The sequence below is a fragment of the Sarcophilus harrisii genome, chromosome 3, assembly GCF_902635505.1.
Source record: "Sarcophilus harrisii chromosome 3, mSarHar1.11, whole genome shotgun sequence".
Taxonomy (NCBI): Eukaryota; Metazoa; Chordata; class Mammalia; order Dasyuromorphia; family Dasyuridae; genus Sarcophilus; species Sarcophilus harrisii.
In genome coordinates, this window is record NC_045428.1 from 533,674,842 (window position 1) to 533,694,231 (window position 19,390).

General features: G+C 34.2%; 1 protein-coding gene across 1 annotated transcript; it reads left to right on the plus strand.

Annotated features, from left to right (window-relative positions):
* The first annotated feature begins 11,225 nt into the window (after positions 1–11,225).
* Positions 11,226–12,170, plus strand: LOC100917414 (olfactory receptor 52M1-like). The gene has a single exon (XM_003764810.1). The coding sequence runs from the start codon at positions 11,226–11,228 to the stop codon at positions 12,168–12,170; it is 945 nt and encodes a 314-aa protein (XP_003764858.1).
* The last annotated feature ends 7,220 nt before the right edge of the window (positions 12,171–19,390 follow it).

Below are 19,390 nucleotides of genomic sequence, written 5' to 3' on the forward strand. Positions count from 1 at the left end.
GATATCCACATTGAAATTTATATTTACTTGAATTTTGTTACCTATTGATATATAAATATATCAATTTCATTGACAGGTGTTGTTTATAGTTTATATCTTTCCTTTGTTTATTCTACAGGTTACATTTTCTTCTTATTTTTTATTTCCTGTTGACTCTGAGTTTTCATTATCTTTTCCATTATATATTTTTTTTCCTTGAGGCAATTGGTGTTAAGTGACTTTTTCAAGGTCATACAACTAGAAAGTGTAAAGTATCTGAGACCAGATTTGAACTCAGGTCCTCCTGATTTCAAGGCTGGTGCTCTATCCACTGCGCCACCTAGCTGCCCCTGTCTTTTCCATTATTAATTTTTAAAAATTATTATAGCTGTTTATTTACAAGATATATGCATAGGTAATTTTTCAGCATTGACAATTGCAAATCCTTTTCTTCCAACTTTTCCCCTCCTTCCCCCCACTCCTTCCCCCAGATGGCAGGTTGACCAATACATGTTAAATATGTTAAAGTATAAGTTAAATACAATATATGTATATATATCCGAATAGTTAATTTGCTGTATAAAAAGAATCAGACTCTGAAATAGTGTACAATTAACCTGTGAAGGAAATAAAAAATGCAGGCAGCCAAAAATAGAGGGATTGGGAATTCTACATAGTGGTTCATAGTCATTTCCCAGAGTTCTTTCCCTGGGTGTAACTGGTTCAGTTCATTACTGCTCTATTGGAACTGATTTGGTTCGTCTCATAGTTGAAGAGAGCCACATCTATCAGAATTGATTTTCCATTATTAATTAAAAATTTTTTAGCAATGATCTAATTTTATTTTTAGCACTTTTTCAATCAAAATAATGCTGTTGAGTATTTTGTGCATATGGTACTACCTTAGTGTTTTCCAAATTGATGGGCATTCTCCCACTTTCCAAATTTTTGCCACCACAAAAAGTGGTACCACAAATATCATACCTTATGTGTGTGCTATCTTTGGAATACAAACCTAGTAATGGTATTTTTGGATCAAAAGGTAATGGGTTTCATATCCTCTCTGGTGTAGTTCTAGTTGTTCTCTATAGTGATTGAATTAGTTCACAACTTCAATACTAATGTCCCAATTTTTCTATGTCCCCTCTAGAATTTGTCATTTTCCTTTATTGTTACTTTAGTCATTATGATAGGTATGAGATGGCACATAAAACTTATTTATTTTGCATTTTTATAATCAGTAGTGATTATATCAGTATTTTTATATTATATATTTATTTTTAATATACATCAATTATACATATATATATATCATCATGGTTTTCATGTGATTATTTATACCTTTGATTTCTTCTTTTGAAAACTGCCTGTTCATGTCCTCTGACTATTGATTAATTGGTTAATGTCTTGTAATTTTAGAAACATCTCATTTGCCTATGTATTTGAGACAAGACCTTTAACAAAGAAATTTGCAATAAATTTTTCCAGTTTCTTGCTTCTTTATAATATGAATGATACTAGTGGTGTTTTGAATTCTTTTGAAAATTTTATGTAATCAAACACTTATTTTATATACTATGAGCTTCTCATTCTTATTTGGTCATAAACTCTTTTCTTATCCATAGATCTGACAGGTACATTTTATCATGCTTTCCTAATTCATTTATTTTACTCTTTATGACTAATTCATTTATTCATTTTGGCCTTACTTTCAAATACAGTGTGAAATCTCTACCAAACTTCTTTCTAATTTCCCATCATGTTTTTTAAAGGATGAGCTCTCTGGAGGATTCTGGGAAGATGGTAGGATAGGTCAGTAAATTTCAAGCTATCTGATTCCTCCCATAAGCTGAACAGATTTGTGCTTTGGGGCAAAAATAGACTGATAAAAAACAAAACAAACAAACAAAAAAAATTTGGGGCAGAATTGGGGTCCTACAGGTCCACCCGCAAAAACCTGAAGAAAGACTCCATGTTGGTATTAACCAGTGTGAACTATAAACACTTCCAGGTTATTTGATTTTAAAAAGTCTTTCACTTTTAGTGAATTCTTTGAAAACTAGAATTGGCCAATGGGAAGCCAGTGAAGATATAAAAGATCAAGAAATAACAAAACAAAATATAAAAAATAGAAGAAAATATGAAACAGCTTATAAGAAAAATGATAGATCTGAAGAACAGATCAAAAAGAGATAATATAAGAATAATTGGACTACCTGAAAGTTGTGTCTAAAAAAAAAAAGAACTTTGATACAACAATGCAAGAAATAATTTAAGAAAATTGTCCTGGAGTGATAGAACATGAAAGAAAAGTAGAAATAGAAAAAATTCACCAACCATCACCTCAAAGAGATCCTTTGCATAAAACATATTATTGTCAAATCCCCAAATCAAAGATAAAATTTTGCAAGAAAAAAGAAAAAGAAAAATTCAAATATGCTGGATCTACAATTAGAATTATATAGGATTTAACACAATAAAAGACCATTGTAGCCCAATTTATCTTATGCTATCCTTCCCCCTTCCCCTATTTAAACCTTTCATATAAATTGGGATTGGGATAAAGAGAAAAGTAAAGGGGAAGAAGACAAAGGAGAGATCCATGGATGGGGGTAGTTTAAGTAATAGCCAGACAAATTAAGGAGGAGAATTAAAATAGAAGAGTTAGCAGGGATAGAAAATAAGAGACATACAGAATATTACAAGGATCAGGAATAGAATTAATTAGAAAAAATAAGTAGGACTAATAATCATTTATCTTAGAAAAAGTTTAACTTAAAGATTCAATTGAGAGAAATCTACATTATATGCCAGATATATTATTATTGTTTTAGATAAATGTTTACATATGGGTATTGTGTATGTATGTGTATATGCATGCATGTAGGTATATGTATTTTTTGTATATAGATATGTGTTATATATAATTTATGTATATACACAATAAATAAAATACATATCAAATAAAATGTATATATCTATAATATATGAATATTATTTATACATATATTATATATATATATATATATATACATAAATATATCTGTGCTTAACTGTACACTGATTGGGGGAACTGAGGGATGAAAGGGAAAAAAGAAGTAAAAAGTGCAAAGAGATGATGGAAATTCATTAATATAATTTCTTCTATATTACATATACTTTCCTGAAATATAAATTTATTGTTATATATTTGAATCCTTTCTGATGCTCTGCATGACTGTTTTATTTTGTTTGTTATTTTCCCTTTTCTTTTCTTTATTCTGTTTTTTTCTTTCGTATTTAGTTCAATAAAAAAATTAAAAATGACGAACTCTTACCCCCAAATCTTCGATCTTTCTGTTTATCAAACATTAGACTACGGTGGCCTTTTATTTCTATATAATATGTACCCAATCTATTCCACAGCTCTACAACTGTTTTTTTTTTTCCTTACTTACTATCATTCATGATTACTGCCACATTAATAAGGAATAATGATCAATTTTTATGACTCTGGAGAGATGGGCTAGAACAGTTTCATAGCATTCTCCACAGCATTCTCCTTATCAACTAATACTGAAACTATTTCAACCACTTATCTATAAAGGACACATAAAGACACTATCTGCATCTAGAGGAAGAACTTATAAATTGAAGTGCATATAGAATAATTTCACATGTATACATATATATACATACATATATATTAGTGTTTAATGGTATTCATATCTGGGGTATGGAGGAGGAGAAAAAAGAAGTTTACATTATTTTATTATATATTTAAAGGACATGGCAAGTTGTACCTAATATATAATTCATGTGCAACCATCTTTTTAAAAATGTTTTAAAATTATGCTATGTTATGAAAATGCTTGTTTCATTGCAGAAATTTAAAAAAAATTAAATTTTTTAAAAAGAAAAAGTCAAGGTATTGCACACTTTGAACTATGTCTTTATCTGGGGAAGTTTAAAGACACCTCAGAAAATCAAGGTGTAGGACATAAAGAAAAAGATCATATGTAAGCCCAGGATTCAAAAACCACAAAGAATTTATAGTATTTATCATTGTTTGTTTCCTCAGCAGCCCTCTTAAATATATCCATGAACTAATAATATAAGGCAGGGGTGATAACTGTCTTAAACAGTTTCAGACTCAACACAATGGGAAGTGGACACATGATGATAAAAAGGGTTTCCCTGATGGGCACATGCTGATGAGCACTTTCTGGTGAGAACGATAGAATGACTCAAAAAGTTGTAGAGAATCATGCAAAAGTCAATGGCCATAGCAAAGAGAATGCCAGACTCCAGGCATTGAAATTTATAGGGAAAGTACACCTGGAATATTCAAGTGTCAAGTTGGATCTTCTGAGCCTGTAGCCAGAAAAATGAAGGCTCTTAGTAGTGCTGCAGATAGAAGCAAATTTATAATGGCCAAGATGGTCAAGATAATGCTCATGTATTTATGGAGGCTAAGTTTAATATGGAGGAAAATGATTAGAAGGCCATTACAATCACTGCCAGGATTAAGGAAATGAAGAATGGTACACCAATCCAATGCTTCACTGATTACAGGACAAGTAAGCTATCCATTATGAAGGTGGATGGATCCTGTTGGCAGGATACATGGTAGATCAAAGATAACCTGGGCCTTTAAAATGTCCTGCAAACCGAATAGACTTCAAGAGTATAAATGAGACCTAAATGCCCTTCAGTCTAGTTCCCATTTATTATCATGCCTTCTTTCAATGATAGGTATCTGTAAAGAAGATTTTTAAAGATCTTTTGGAGTTAATTTTTTTTTGAAGTTGAAATGATATAAATTTTTATTAAGACATACTTTCAAATTAATAAAATGAGAGAATAGTCTTATTATACTAGGAAAATACAGAAGAAAGAACTAGGCCCAATGAGAAAAATATAAATGAAAATCATCTTTATTTCAATAAAAAGAAGTTTCTACACATTACAAATGTTCAAAAATAGATTGAGCTCCCTTATAAAGGAGTGAGATCTTTACCAATTGAGGTATTAAAGAAGTTGACTGATCAATGAGTAGTTGGGGATATCATAAGGAAATGTATCTTCCTTCAGAAGAAAGTTGGAATGAATGACCTCAAAGCTCTCGTTAAAATCTTAGATTCTCTTTATAAATTGATTTTCTATGTCATATAAGAATTCTAAACTAGACACCTGTTTACTTGTATTTAGATTGATAGATGAATTAATACTGATAGATAGATGTCTATATTTCAGTATAATTGGTTTCCTTTGTAATACTAAATATTTCATTTTATGTTTTTATACTGAGACAGGGTCCATAAACTTTATCACACTGCCAAAAGGGTCCATGAAATAAAACAAATAAAAATCCCCAAACATTAACATGCAAAAATTATGTACTCTCATCAGAAAAGGGAACACTTGCTGTGAGAACTACCTCTAATGATTCAGATTATGCTTTTCCTGTGAATTAGTTGACAAAAGAATTATAGTTTAAGAATTAGAAGAGTCCTAGTCCCAAAATGAAGAAATTAGCCCAAAGTTATATAGATTCTAAAGGTCTAAATCTATTCACTTGACTCCAAATTCAATGTTCCTTTCACTACAACATGGTGCCTCATAATATTTTAATCTTCTAATTATAGTAATAAAAAACAAAACCAAGTGGGAAATAATAGTCTTTAAATACAAATGCTAGTATATGTATGAGATATTTGATAAAGGCATAAAAGATAAAAATAGATAACATAAAAAATAGAATGCTGGGTGTGGAGCCAGGAAGATGAATTCAAATCTGGTCTGAAATGCTTATTGGCTATGTAAGTAGCTTAATTCCTATTTGTCTCAATTTCCTTACCTCTAAAATGGGGTTGTAAGAGCCATACTTTGCAGGGGTTTTGTGAAGATCAAATTAAATATAATTTAACACAGTGATTGACATGTAGTATGTGCTATATAAATGCTTATCCCTTTTTCCTGAAGTGAACTGAAGTCTGGTCAAATCAGGCAATTTTATACTAACTGATAGATGTATCTATGTCTTAAGGAATGTTGACAAAGAAGACTAGATTAAGTATAATGCACTATCAACTAGTTGCTTTATGATTTGGTATATAATGGTAGCTACCTGCTGGAGTCATAGTAGTTTCTGTTTTTCATGCAGTGAATCAGTTTTATACAAGTACAGTCTCCTCAAGGGTAAAATGGTATAAGAATATTTGTGCTATTTATGTTACAACATCATTCGAAGGAAAATGTTTCATGATGCTTAATAAAACAGAAATGAGTGAATATTTTCCACATTTATAATTGATTCATTGTCATGGCATGGAGGTGGTTTTTTAAAATCGATAAGAATGAAGTACATTTTCTCTCAAACTAAAGAGGTCCTGAGTATGGGTCCTGTAAAGTAGTAATGTAAACCCTACAGTCTATGAGTCACATGTAATCCACAATACCACAATACTAGAATCAGATTAAAATATAATTATAAGATATTTGAAAAAAAAAAACAAAGATAACATTGCATTTTAAAACAGCTTTCAAAGATATTTACATGTTTGTTAGTATTTTCTCTTTTATATTTGAGTTTGAAACTGTTTGGGACCAAAAGACCTACCCAAATTGACTACTGCAGAGATCACTCATAGAAAGTAGAATTATTTATTAGAATCTCAAGAAGAGGACCCCATCCTGGTCTGGGAGCCTAATTCACAGCAGGAGAGAGCCACTCCCTTGAAAATGTTCACAGCTTTTATACATTTCAGACAAAGAACCTCCAAAATCCCACCCTCTATATGGAGTGATTGGTCACATAAGTCTATTTTCCTATATGGTCAGTGAAATGCAGTAGATGTATAGCTTTCTCACCAGTGTCTTTCTTTAAACAATAGAATATAGTTCAGACCTTATCTAAAATTATATGCTTCCTCATCAAGGATCCTCTTTTGGACAGTGGAATGTAGTCCAAGTCTTATCTAAAATCACATGCTTCCTAAACTGAGGCCTTTAAGGCTTTAGATTACAGTCCCTGATCAAGATGTGCTTAATCTGTAAATTCTTCACATTTATTCCCCCCCCTCCCCAAAACCAATAAAGCTATAAAGTAGTTTATGCCTACTATCTGAAGATCAGTCCATGGAACACAATAGACTCATCATTAAGCATTTGACTACCTATTGTGTCCTCCCTAATTGTTGGCAATCCAATTAAGTGACAAACATAGCCATAGATGGTTTCTCAGCTCTTTGATATCTCTGTAGCCACACAAGCAAAAAATATTGTTTGTCTGCATACTTTATTTACCTAAAACTTGAGGTCCTCATATCATTTGCCTATTTTTACAAGGTAGGTCAATTCTATTCCCCATTATAAGTGTCACTTTCTCTTGGTCATGGATATATTCTTTGTTCTAGATCTCTCCCTGATATTTCATGTGAGAGCTTATTGTGCTTTGGGAGAGTATAATAAAAGTTATCATGTTATGTAGTGCTTGAAAGTTTTTCAGGGCACTTTACATAAAATACTTCATATAATCCTTGTGACAATTTTTTACAAAGAGGAAAACTAAGGCTGAGAAAGATTATGTAACTTAATCCAAAATTCCACAGTTAAATTGAGGGGGCCTGATTTGAACTTAATTTTTTCTTACTAAAAATGTTGTTTTCTAAACATCAGACCACTTTACTTCCCTATGGGACCATTTATGACTGTGATTTTTTTACATTTTCTGAACATGCCCAGAACGCTACTTTACTTGTCTAAAGCAGATCATTAAACAATTTAAGAAGTCCCAATCAAGATACTCCAGGGAAACAAAATGACTAAATATGGACCCAGGGGCATGATTTAGCTGTTGAGACTTGAGGATGAACCAAAGTGTTCATTGAGCTTTGCACTCAAATGAGAATTGACTAAGTGTGCTATAACTTCAGTGAGTATATGTGAGTATATGTTTTCTTTTTAGTCTTTCTTACAGTAAATGGGCACTGGGACATCCCTTCAGTGCCAATTGGGGTGAGTTCATTTGGAAAATTCAAGGAGGAAGGGGGAAGATTAAATTTATAGGAAAGTCTTTTGGTTCTCTTTTTAAACTTTTTAAAAAAAAAAATTTAAATCTTTGAAAGTGTTGGGGGTACTAAACACGGAAATGATTAAAGTGAATCTGAAGTCAATTGAAGTGAAACTGATTGCTCACTCTTTGAAAATCTAAAGAGGTGAGAGAGATTCTCACCAAAGGAAATTATGGAACAAATTCCAGAGAATCACTGAAATGTAACATTCTCATAGGTATATTTTAGAAAGAAAAAAAAAATCCCTCTTTTCATCTAGGCATTTAAATATATTTGTCTACTGGGTATGCAGATCAATTCTAAACTGGCTATTTTCTGGGCAAGAACAGGAATCACATGATATGTGTTTTTGTTTGTTTTTACAATGATATGTGTTCCAAATAGTATTTGTACGTGTGTGTCTGTATCTATCATTGTATGCTAGAGAATATTTGTGTATATAGTTAAGGGTTTGTTTAAAGATCTGATCTTTAAACTTATAGGATTATAAAATGAGAAGATCACAGATTCAGAGCTAGAACATATTTAGTTCACCCTCTACAGATAAATAAATCAATGCCAGAGAAATAACTTTGATTTCACATGGGTAGCAAGTAGGAGAATCAGGATATATACTCATATTTTCTATTCTGTCTAAACACATGGCCCCAGGATATAGCAACTCTATCTACCCCAGTCTCAGGGGCCCATGAGCTTTGAAAAATATTTATAAACCAGTGAACTAGAAATCATGTCTTATCTAAATTCTTTAAATCCCCACATCTTGCTTCATACAGAGTTTTGCAATAAGTAAAAGTTTAGTAAAAGTTTATTGATTAAATAAATACAAGAATGAATGTATGTTCAATTTATTTCTATATATTTAAAATATACACATATAAGCATATTTATTTATATTTGAGGGTTTGCTTATATGTGAGTATAATTATGTATACCCACCAGTATGTGCATCATATATATCATGGCACATAAAATATACAATTCTACTAGATATTAAGACAACAGCAAATGCAGTCTAGGTTCTGTCACTAATTGCCACTTATAAAGGTTATAATAGATGAATTCTTGCATGAGATTCTACAAACCTACAATTATTTCTTTATATATATACACATTTATATTTATATATGTGTGTATGTGTATGCACATATGCAAGTTTCATGTGTAACTATGTGATTACTATTTCATTTTAGTTTATGCTAACATATATATGAACTTACCATTTTTATGTTTATAAGTGAATCAGAGAGACATTTTCTTTTTCATATTTACTTGTGTTCCTATCTCCAAGAGGGCCTGAAGCAGACAGAAGAGAAGGGGACAAACTTCTGATTTTTCTGGATACCCAAGGTTTGTAGGGACCTGAAAACTCTACTAACTCTTTGGTCACAGATTTAGGCTTACTTTTCCCATGTTTTTCACTACAGATTTATAATAAGATTACCTAGAAAGGATAATATATTTCCAAATATTTTAGCAAAAAAATAATTTCCCAAATAAATCTATAGAGGAAGATGGACACAGCTATGGTTGCTAGTGGTGAAGAGTCAAATTGGAATTTCAGTTCTTGATTATAAACATCAATTAATTGAGCAATTTAGTTGAATTTCATTAAAGTTCTCCTATGATACTTCTTTATCACATGACAATAGCTCTTGTTCTTTTAGGTGACACCTAGCTATAAAGGGTTTCAGTGTTCATTATAATCATGTATCATTTATTAAAAGATGATCCTAAGTTTAGAGAGCCTTTACCAGGAAATAATTTATTTGATGGTGAAGATTTGTTTAGTCACATAGCTCATGAAATTCACCTACTAAGTTGTGGAAGTATATTAGGAAGCCTCCCTGAATAGGGAATACATGCCAAGAAAATCATGAATCCATGTATCTTTCGCAGTAAAACAAACAAACCAAAAAAAAAAAAACCCTTATATCTATAAGTTTCACAGTAGAGTATTTGATATCAAAGTATGAACAGTAAAGAAAAACCAAGGAAATAGAATTTTTTAGCAGTTTTGTTACTGGTATATACTTATAGTTAGGAAGTTGGAAAATAATCTATAAAGAGGGTGGATGACTTAATGAAATGTTAACCTGTGTTAGGTAAAACATAGCTTCCAAGAATAAGATAATAGTGAAATGGAACTATTTATTTCAAATATACAGCAATGTAATCAGGCTTGAGCATCACACCTTAAAAAGGACTGATTAAGTTACAGAACATTCAGAGGATTACAAGCAGAAAGAATGGCCTGGATTCTATCAAATTTCCCTAAACATTTTTATGTTAATTAAAGATAGCCACTTTAGAAATGAACAAATAAGGCAGCTAGTTGGTGTAGTGGCTAGAGCACTAGCCCTGAAGTCAGGAGGACCTGAGTTCAAATCTGGACTCAGACACTTAACACTTCTTGGCTATGTGACCCTAGGCAAGTCACTTAACCTCAGTTGCCGCATCAAGAGAAAAATGAACAAATATGAAAGTGTGTTATTAACAAAGAAAATACCTAGTGTCACACTTGAAGTCTTGGATAGTCTATCATCCTCAGTATTCAATTTGCCTTTGGGCCAGTTTCTGATTCATTATTGCAAGGATACCATTTTCCTGACATCTTTCAAGAAGTCAAATGAAATTTCTTTTCAAAAAGAGGACATGAATCTGAAAGGGATAATTAATTCATTGCACTGTTTTAAAATCTAAAATGTGGAGATAATGTGCCAAATGTATTGCAATATGATTTAATAAAAAGATTTGTGAAGTGTTCCTATGGAATATTTTCTTTCAGTAGGGGTTGTGATATTAACTAGAAAATTTCCTTCAAATTCCTAGATTCATTGAAAGATGATGGTTTTTTCACCCCCATTTTAAATGAAATTAAAATTGATCATTAAGAAAACCCAGATAGAAGTCTTAACAAAAGTGACATTTTCATACTCATTATCTACCTTCAGCAATACTTTGTTCTTCATTTAATGATCTATAGTTTCATATATGTTATGTACCTTGGGCAATGCTTTGTTCTTCATTAAATGATCTATAGTTTCATATATGTTATCTATGTTGGCAATGCTTTGTTCCTCATTCAATGATCTATATGTTGCATATTTTTCAGGATCTGATTTCAATGAGCTTTCTGGAGCATTTGGGCCTTTGGAATTCTTGTTACTGGTGGCCTCCCATGACAACACAATGTCTCCCATGAATGATTCACATTTTTCCACATCCACATTCTTCCTGGTGGGCATCCCGGGTCTGGAATACCTGCACACTTGGATAGGGATTCCCTTCTGTTCCTTGTATGTGGTGGCTGTGGTGGGGAATATGACAATCCTATCTGTAGTACGAGCAGAAAGAAGCCTACATGAGCCCATGTTCTTCTTCCTGTGCATGCTTTCTGTCACTGACCTAGTCCTCTCCACCTCCACTCTGCCCCGAATGCTCTGTCTCTTCTGGCTTGGCTCACGTCAAATTGCCTTTGATGCCTGTCTAACTCAGATGTTCTTTATCCATAGCTTCACAGCTATGGAATCTGGCTTCTTCTTGGCTATGGCCTTTGACCGCTACGTGGCTATTTGCAACCCACTGAGACATACTACCATTCTTACCAATGGTCGAATAGCCAAGATTGGTGGGGCTGTGGTTCTCCGGGGTGTGGCCTTCTTCTCTCCACATCCTATTTTGCTCAAACAATTGCCCTATTGTCGAACTCGCATCATAGCCCATACCTACTGTGAATTCATGGCCGTGGTCAAATTGGCTTGTGTGGACACAGGTTCTACAAAGCGCTACAGTTTAAGTGTGGCCTCTGTAATTGGCTCCTGTGATGGCTTCTTCATTGTTATTTCCTATGTCTTGATCCTCCGTGCTGTCTTTCGCCTCCCATCCCGTGAGGCTAGCCTAAAGGCCTTGGGGACATGTAGTTCCCATGTTTGTGTGATCCTTGTTTTCTACTCTACAGCTGTATTCACCTTTCTCACCCACCGCTTTGGCCACAATGTGCCACCTCAGGTTCACATTTTCATTGCCAACATATACTTGTTGGTTCCTCCATTCCTCAACCCCATTGTATATGGCGTCAGAACCAAAAAGATCCGGGATCATGTCCTTGGGGCATTGAGGGTCAAATCTGTCTGATTGTGATAAAGATATTAACAGACATGGTAATAGATGTAGCTAAAATTAGAGTTGAAGCAAGACCAAAGAGCTCATCTCTCATTTATATGTGGTGATTCTTGATATATTGCAAATATATTATGCCATTTTACCAATTATTACAATAACAGAAAAGAAAATTAACCACCTACATTTTAACAAGTTTCATACCATTTCTTAGGAAATCTTGAATCAACCCTAATAAAGAGAAGGGCAAATAGCATTCCTCCTCTTCCTGTTATTCTACCGCTAAAAGAATTCTCCTGTTTAGTACTCTTTCTCAGGGAATGACTTATAGGAAGGACATAAAAGAAAGGATATTATATAGCCAATGGTCCTAAATGATTACCTTTAAATAGAATAAGTTTCTGAATAACCAATGATAGAAGAGAATATATTCTTTGTTTTTAATTCTGTACATTGAGAGAAATAGAAGTAATTGTGATATCACTAGTGTTTGAGAGTTACAAATACATGGAATATTATGTGCCAACATGAACAATCAGGTGGATATAGAGAATGAAGTATTAAGAGAAACCATTACAAGAAGCATTCAATCAAAAATTTATTCAGAAAAGTAGATTTTGCTTTTAAACAGCCTATGTACCATCAGATAAGACAATATATGATAAATATCTGTGATTATTTGTATACATATGCAGATACACAGGTATATGTGTGTATATGTGTGTATATATGTATGTATACACATATAAGTTGTACACATCTATGTAATCCACAATGTATTCTCTTTCTGTCTCTCTCTCAGTATCGACATACACACACACGCACACATACACATATATACTTACATACATCTCATATAAAATCTATCTATCTATCTAAATGTTTATATGCACATTATTGTAAAAACACAAAATAAATACAAGGTTCATAATGAAGAAAAGACAATAGCATTTGGATTATCTGTTTTTCTTTAATATACAGAAAGTACAGTTAGGCAAAATCTTATTTGAAAGTTAATCTCATTAAATTATTGTTATAGAATATATCTAAAATTCCCATCAGGGTATAAGAGTAGTAGATATAGAAAAGAATTTATGTTATTCAAACTATATTCTTACCAGGGATGTAAATATGAATAAAATTAGTTTTAAAAATTAGAATTACCAATAACATAATGGCAATTGTTGCAGTGAAATTCACTAAAAGAAGACAAATCTTATTTTTATAAAAGGTTAAAATTTTATAGAAATGGAACTCTAATATGCAGAAAGTCTAAAATCAAGGAAATAGCACTGCAATGAAGAGATACTTATAGCTATCTATATGTACAAGGCATTAAAGATGTAACCCCATCCTTCCTTTTGCTTGATATAATTCTACAAGAATTAGTGATACCAACAATGTAAGAGAAAAAAAATTAAGGTCAGAACATTAACAAAAAAGCATGTGATTGTCTATAGCTTGTAATGTTCTCATTTTGGGTTTCTGGTGCTCTCTGAGGCAGCCTTCTTTTCAGTTCAATAATTATCACAAGAGTAGCCAGGGGTTAAAGTCCAAATCCTTTATTATCTCTTTCAAAGTCTTGTCTCCTTTCCTGGGGACCAGTTAGCTTTCTTAAAGGCCTTCTAGAGTCTTGGTTTCAGTGGAGAAGCTAAGGAGAGCCTGCCACCAAAGGATATGAGATGGGATGAATGAGTCTGAGTCCAAGGGCTTGTGCTTCAGCCTCCAGTCCACTTGTCTTCTCTAGCTCTGAATCCGAGCTCTCTCAGTCCCCCAGGAGAGCCACTAGGATCCTGGCTGAATGTGGAAATGAATCTTTCCCTTTGGCTCTAAGAGCTTGGCTTATATGCTCTACACTGAGTATAAACCAATCATTATATCACTAGGAAACCATTATTTGTTGTAAGATTAAATTAATCATACTGAATTTAGTGAACTATTAAGCACCATGCTAAACTAGATAACCATTGTCTCATCAATTCCACTTACTTAGTATCTTGTAAGAATCCTTGTTTCAAGTTCAGAGTTCTGGCCCATAACATCTCCAGCTTTCTTTTGTTTTAGAACATAAAGTGGTCACATTCTCCCTGACTTCTTAAGGAAGTGACAACCCCAAAAAAGGAGGTGATCACACCTTCCCTGACTCCCCCAAAAAGGGGTGAAAACATCTAAAAAGGAGGTGATCACACACTCCCTGACATCTCAGGAAGGAAGATAAAAACACCAAAGGAAAATGGGAAATCAAATCACATTAGCAGGTTTCTGAAGGGTCTTACTTGAAACAGGTATACATAAATCCATCAACATAGGAGGTATTACACATAATTACATAAGCGTAGTAACACAGGTTAGTAGTGATGTAACAAATAACATGAATCACCATGAGAAATTATACATGTTTTATATTTAACATCTACTGGTCATCCTGCCATCTAGGGGAGGGGGTGGGGGGGGGTAAGAGGTGAAAAATTGGAACAAGAGGTTTGGCAATTGTTAATGCTGTAAAGTTACCCATGTATATATCCTGTAAATAAAAGGCTATTAAATTAAAAAAAAAAAAAAAAGAGAGAAATTATACATGTTCATAAATCCTAGAAAGAGTCCAAAACCAATCTATTGTCCACTACTTCATGTGCCAGGAATCCAATAATTCCTGAAACTTTTGAAGTCCTGCAATAGTCTCATCTTGTTTTAGGGAATCCAATGATTCCTGTTGGTTTTGAAGTTCTACACCAGCCTTATCAACAGTTTTTCATCTCAGGAAATCCAATGATTCCTGCTGGTTTTGAAGTTCTGTAACAGTCTCATTATCAGCCATGCTCTTTCAGTGTCATATGTTTTTTAAGTCTTCTCCTTTGTTTTGAGGTTTTTTCTCTTTTTCTGTCTCTCTCTGATGGACAAGGCAAAACTGGCTTGTTGGCACCCATCTGATTCCTTCTCCATCTGTAGGATATAAGCAAACCTTTTCTCCCAAGCAGTTAACCTATATAGTCCCTTCCATTCACCATTTTCTAAATCTCTCCTCATCACTTGGTTATTACATTGGAGCTGCTCGCACTGGACACTGTCTTTTTGATGGGTTTAAAAGCCTATATTCTCCCCAATTGTAATCCCTTTCTCCCATTTGATTGCTTTTCTGCTAATTGATCATGTAATCCCTTTTTCCCATCTGATTGATTTTTGGTTGATTGATCATGCAATCCCTTTTTGCCATCTGATTGCTTCTCTGCTGATTGGTCATTAGAGTCCTGAACTTCTAAAGATTCTTTGGGTGTAAACTTGGCTGCCATCATGCCCCATCTGTTTTTTGTTTGATATCTTGGGGCTGGGTCCCACCTCTCATTTCCCTGGGTCAATCTACAGTCTGAGGCCCAGTGGAAGCCCTTGGGGCATTTTAGACATGGGGTTTTGGGTCTTGTTCTCCCACCCTTTTTTCTCACTCTATCTCTATGCCTACATTGAACTTTCAGATGCCCAACTTGACCACATTGAAAGCATTGATGAGTTTCTCTGGAAGTCCCTTGCCATGAGGGACCCTGTCTTCCCATGCTTAGCATTATAGCCTGGGTATAATAAACATTTGTGCCCACTGTGGCACAGCATCTTATGATTTCCTCTAAAGGAGCATCTTTGTGTAATCCCCATATAATTCTTCTACAAACCTCATTAGCATTTTCCTTAGCCAGTTATCTGATTATTATTCTGTTGCAGCATTTTCTCCAAATGTTCGTATGACAGCTGTTTGCAAACGTCCCACAAAATCAGCAAAAGGTTCATTGGGACCTTGCTCTATTTTCATGAAGGCTTCCCCTCTATCTTTTCTTGGGGGGGGGAGCCCTATGCTTTGATTGCAGCAGCAGCAATTTGCTCATATGCTGCTATGGGGTAATTAATCTGTGCTGAAGTGTCTGCATACTGACTTTTACCTTCTAGTTGGTCAAAGGTGATTTGTATATTAACTCCAATTTGTCTATTTCATTGGACTTGTATTCTGAAAAGTTCACTATATTCAGAAAGCCACAACAAATTTTGTCCAGGTTCTAAACATGTCCTTGCTATAGATTTCCAATAACTGGAGGTTAAAATTTCATAAGTCAAATTCTCTAATACCATTTTAACATAAGATGATGTAGCCCCATAAAGAGTACAACTGTTTTTCAAATCTTTAATTTTTTTTCAGATCAAAAGGAGTGTATCTTCTCCTTTGTTGACCTGAAGAGTCAAACTCTTCAATTACAGGATATGTATTTATTTTTAAATCAGATATATCATGTCCTTCTTCTTTAGTTTTAACTAGTGCCTTTTGTAATCTTGTCATAAGCTGCTTCATAGGGGATGCTATTTGTGTCACTACCCCTCCCCATTCTCCTTCTCCCTCCACCCATGAAGGGTTAATTGAGGGGGTAGGTTTGAGGTTGGGAAATGCTCTAATGGCTCCTGCTGTGAAGCACCACACTCTTTAATTTCATCAGAATTGTACTTAACTCCTTTCTTATCTGATTCTTCATTCTTCTCACATAGTTTGTCAGTATCCTCCCCCTCCTGCACTTTCTTCTTTTTTATTATTCTAATACTTATATAATACCTTAAAGCCAGTTGTATTAAGTTATATGTATAAAGTGTTTTTTTAGAAATTGTGTCAGGGCCATTATCATTGTAATATTCACATAGTTGCTCTCTTACTAATTTCCACTACTCTAGATATAATTCTTTTTCCTTAGAGAACCAAGGAGATGTGTATTTTAATATTTCAAAGAGTTCAATGATCTGTATTAAAGTTACAATCAAACCTTGGTTTTTCATAAGTCTAACAATGGTATCTACACATTTTCCTTAAATTAGAAAAAACTCCTTTCTAAACATTTGTCCCATTTCAGCTACAATACTAGTTTAGCCTTTTACAAAGTTTCCTTCTTGTCTATTATTGTATTTACCCTAATTTCTGGGTCACAGATGCAGGTTCTTCATCCCACATTCAGAAGGCAAAATGTAGTGTTCTTTGTTTTGGTTTTCTGGAGGTCTTGGAGCAGCCCTCATTTCAGTTCAGTAATGACCACAAAAGTAGCCAGGGGTTAAAGTCTAAATCCTTTATCATCTCTTTCAAAGTCTTGTCTCCTTTTCTGGGGCCTGGTTAGCTTTCTTAAAGATCTTCCAAAGTCTTGGTTTCAGTGGAGAAGCAAAGAATGAATCTTGTCCAGTCCTTGCTGGCTGTTATATACTTCATTCTCATGGGTGTAAATCTTGTGGAACTATATTAAGCATTAGGTACATGTACTGAACTAGAGAACTAGTAAGCACATGCTAAACTTTACAACCATCGTCTTTATCAATTCCACTGACTTAACATTTTGTAAGAATCCTTGTATCAGGGGGGGCAGAGCCAAGATGGCGGAGAAGACACACTTGACTTTCTAAGCTCTTCTCTTACCCTCTTTATCAATATTATATCGAGCCTCAAAAATAGTCTTGACTGCTACAATTCGTAAAGATAAGAAGTAGAACAACTCACTGGCCGAAGAAAATCTGCAGTCTCACCAAAAAAGGTTGGTTCCGGGGCCAGGGGTGAGATCAGCGCAGACGGGGAGAGAAATTAGGTTCCAAGAAGAGTCTCAAACCGAAAGTGAAAGCACAGATCTCAGCACAAGCGGGCAGCCCCAACCCCCAGTACTGGGCTTTTCCTTGGGGCAGCTGTGATCCTGCACTGCAGGAGGACGCAGCCCGGGTTAGCCTCCAATCTGCGCAGTGGGGGGCTTGGCTTGGGGCCATAGAGCTTTTCCAGGGCGGATTTGCATTGGGCAGAAACACTGGGGCAGAGTTCGGGGCAGTCTGCGGTCTGTGGTCAGCTGCTAATACTCACAGTACTCACAGTCCCACAAGTAGCTCCGGCCTGGGGCAGTGACTCTTTCACCCCTTAGTCTCTAGCCCAGGGCAATGTTAACCCACTAGCCCCACTGGACTTTGATAGCTCCTAGTGCTGAATTCACTTCCTGTTAAGGAAAACTCCAAGAGCACTCCCCATTACCTCGGAGCCGAAATTGGTTGACATCTCCCTGCTCTGCAGAGGAAGCTGGTAACCCCTTGCCTAGGAGACCCCCAAAGGCTTTAAAACATGAATAAAAGATGAAAAGAACGATAGACAGCTTCTATGCAGAAAAAAGAGCAGGTCAGCAACCTAAAGAGACCTCAAACAGCAAAAAATGCATCAGACTGTCCTCCTTACATGATGCTTTAAGAAGAGACCAAAAAGTCTCAAAAGAGAGTTAGAAGATAAATGGGGAAAGTAAAGAGAAGCCTTTACAAGAGAGCGACAACTTCCTGAAATACGAATTGAAAAAGTTAAAAATTCCCCAGGAAGTACAGGGAAAAACAAAATTTGTGAATTGGAAAAAGTAAAAAAATCTCAGGAAAGTAAAGAATTGGAAAAATAAAGAATTCACTAGGAAAGTAGGATTTTGGAATTGAAAAAGACAAAGAACTTTGGAAGAAAGTAGGATCTGTGGGAAGAAAAAAGACAAAAGAACATGCAAAGAAAGTAGGATCTGTGAATTGAAAAGAAAATAATTCAATTAAAAAAAAATTAGTGAAATGGAAAAACCAAAGGACCAAAAAACAATACAATTTAAAAACCTAATTGGACATATAAGAAAGAAGAAAAAAAGCCAAGAAGAAAATAATTTTAAAATTAGAACTAAACAAATAGAAACTAATGATTCATTGAGACTGCAAGAATAGTCAAGCAAAAAAAAAATGACAAGCTGAAAAACCATGATTTTATCTACTTGCAAAAACGACAGACTTGAAAATAGATCTAGGAGATAATCTAAGGATTATTGGACTTTCCGAAAACTATGATGAAAAAAAGAGCCAGATACTATTTTTTTACAAGGAAATCATCAAAGATAACTGCCCAGATGTAATAGAACCAGAAGGTAAAATAGGCATTGAAAGAATTCATCGAACACCTTCGAAAGAAACCCCAAAATAAAACCCCAAGGAATATTGTGGGAAATTTTTGGAACATCAGATTAAGGAAAAATTTTCAAGCAGCCAAAAAACCATTTTAAATACCATGCCACAAAAGGATCACCCAAGATCTTCTGCCTCTACATTAAAGGAAAGAAGGGCCTAAATATATTCGAAAGGCATAAGAAAACTTATGATGCAGCCAAGAATAAACCACCCAGCTGGGTTGCATTTTCTTCCAAGGGAAGAAGATGGAATTTAATGAAACAAAT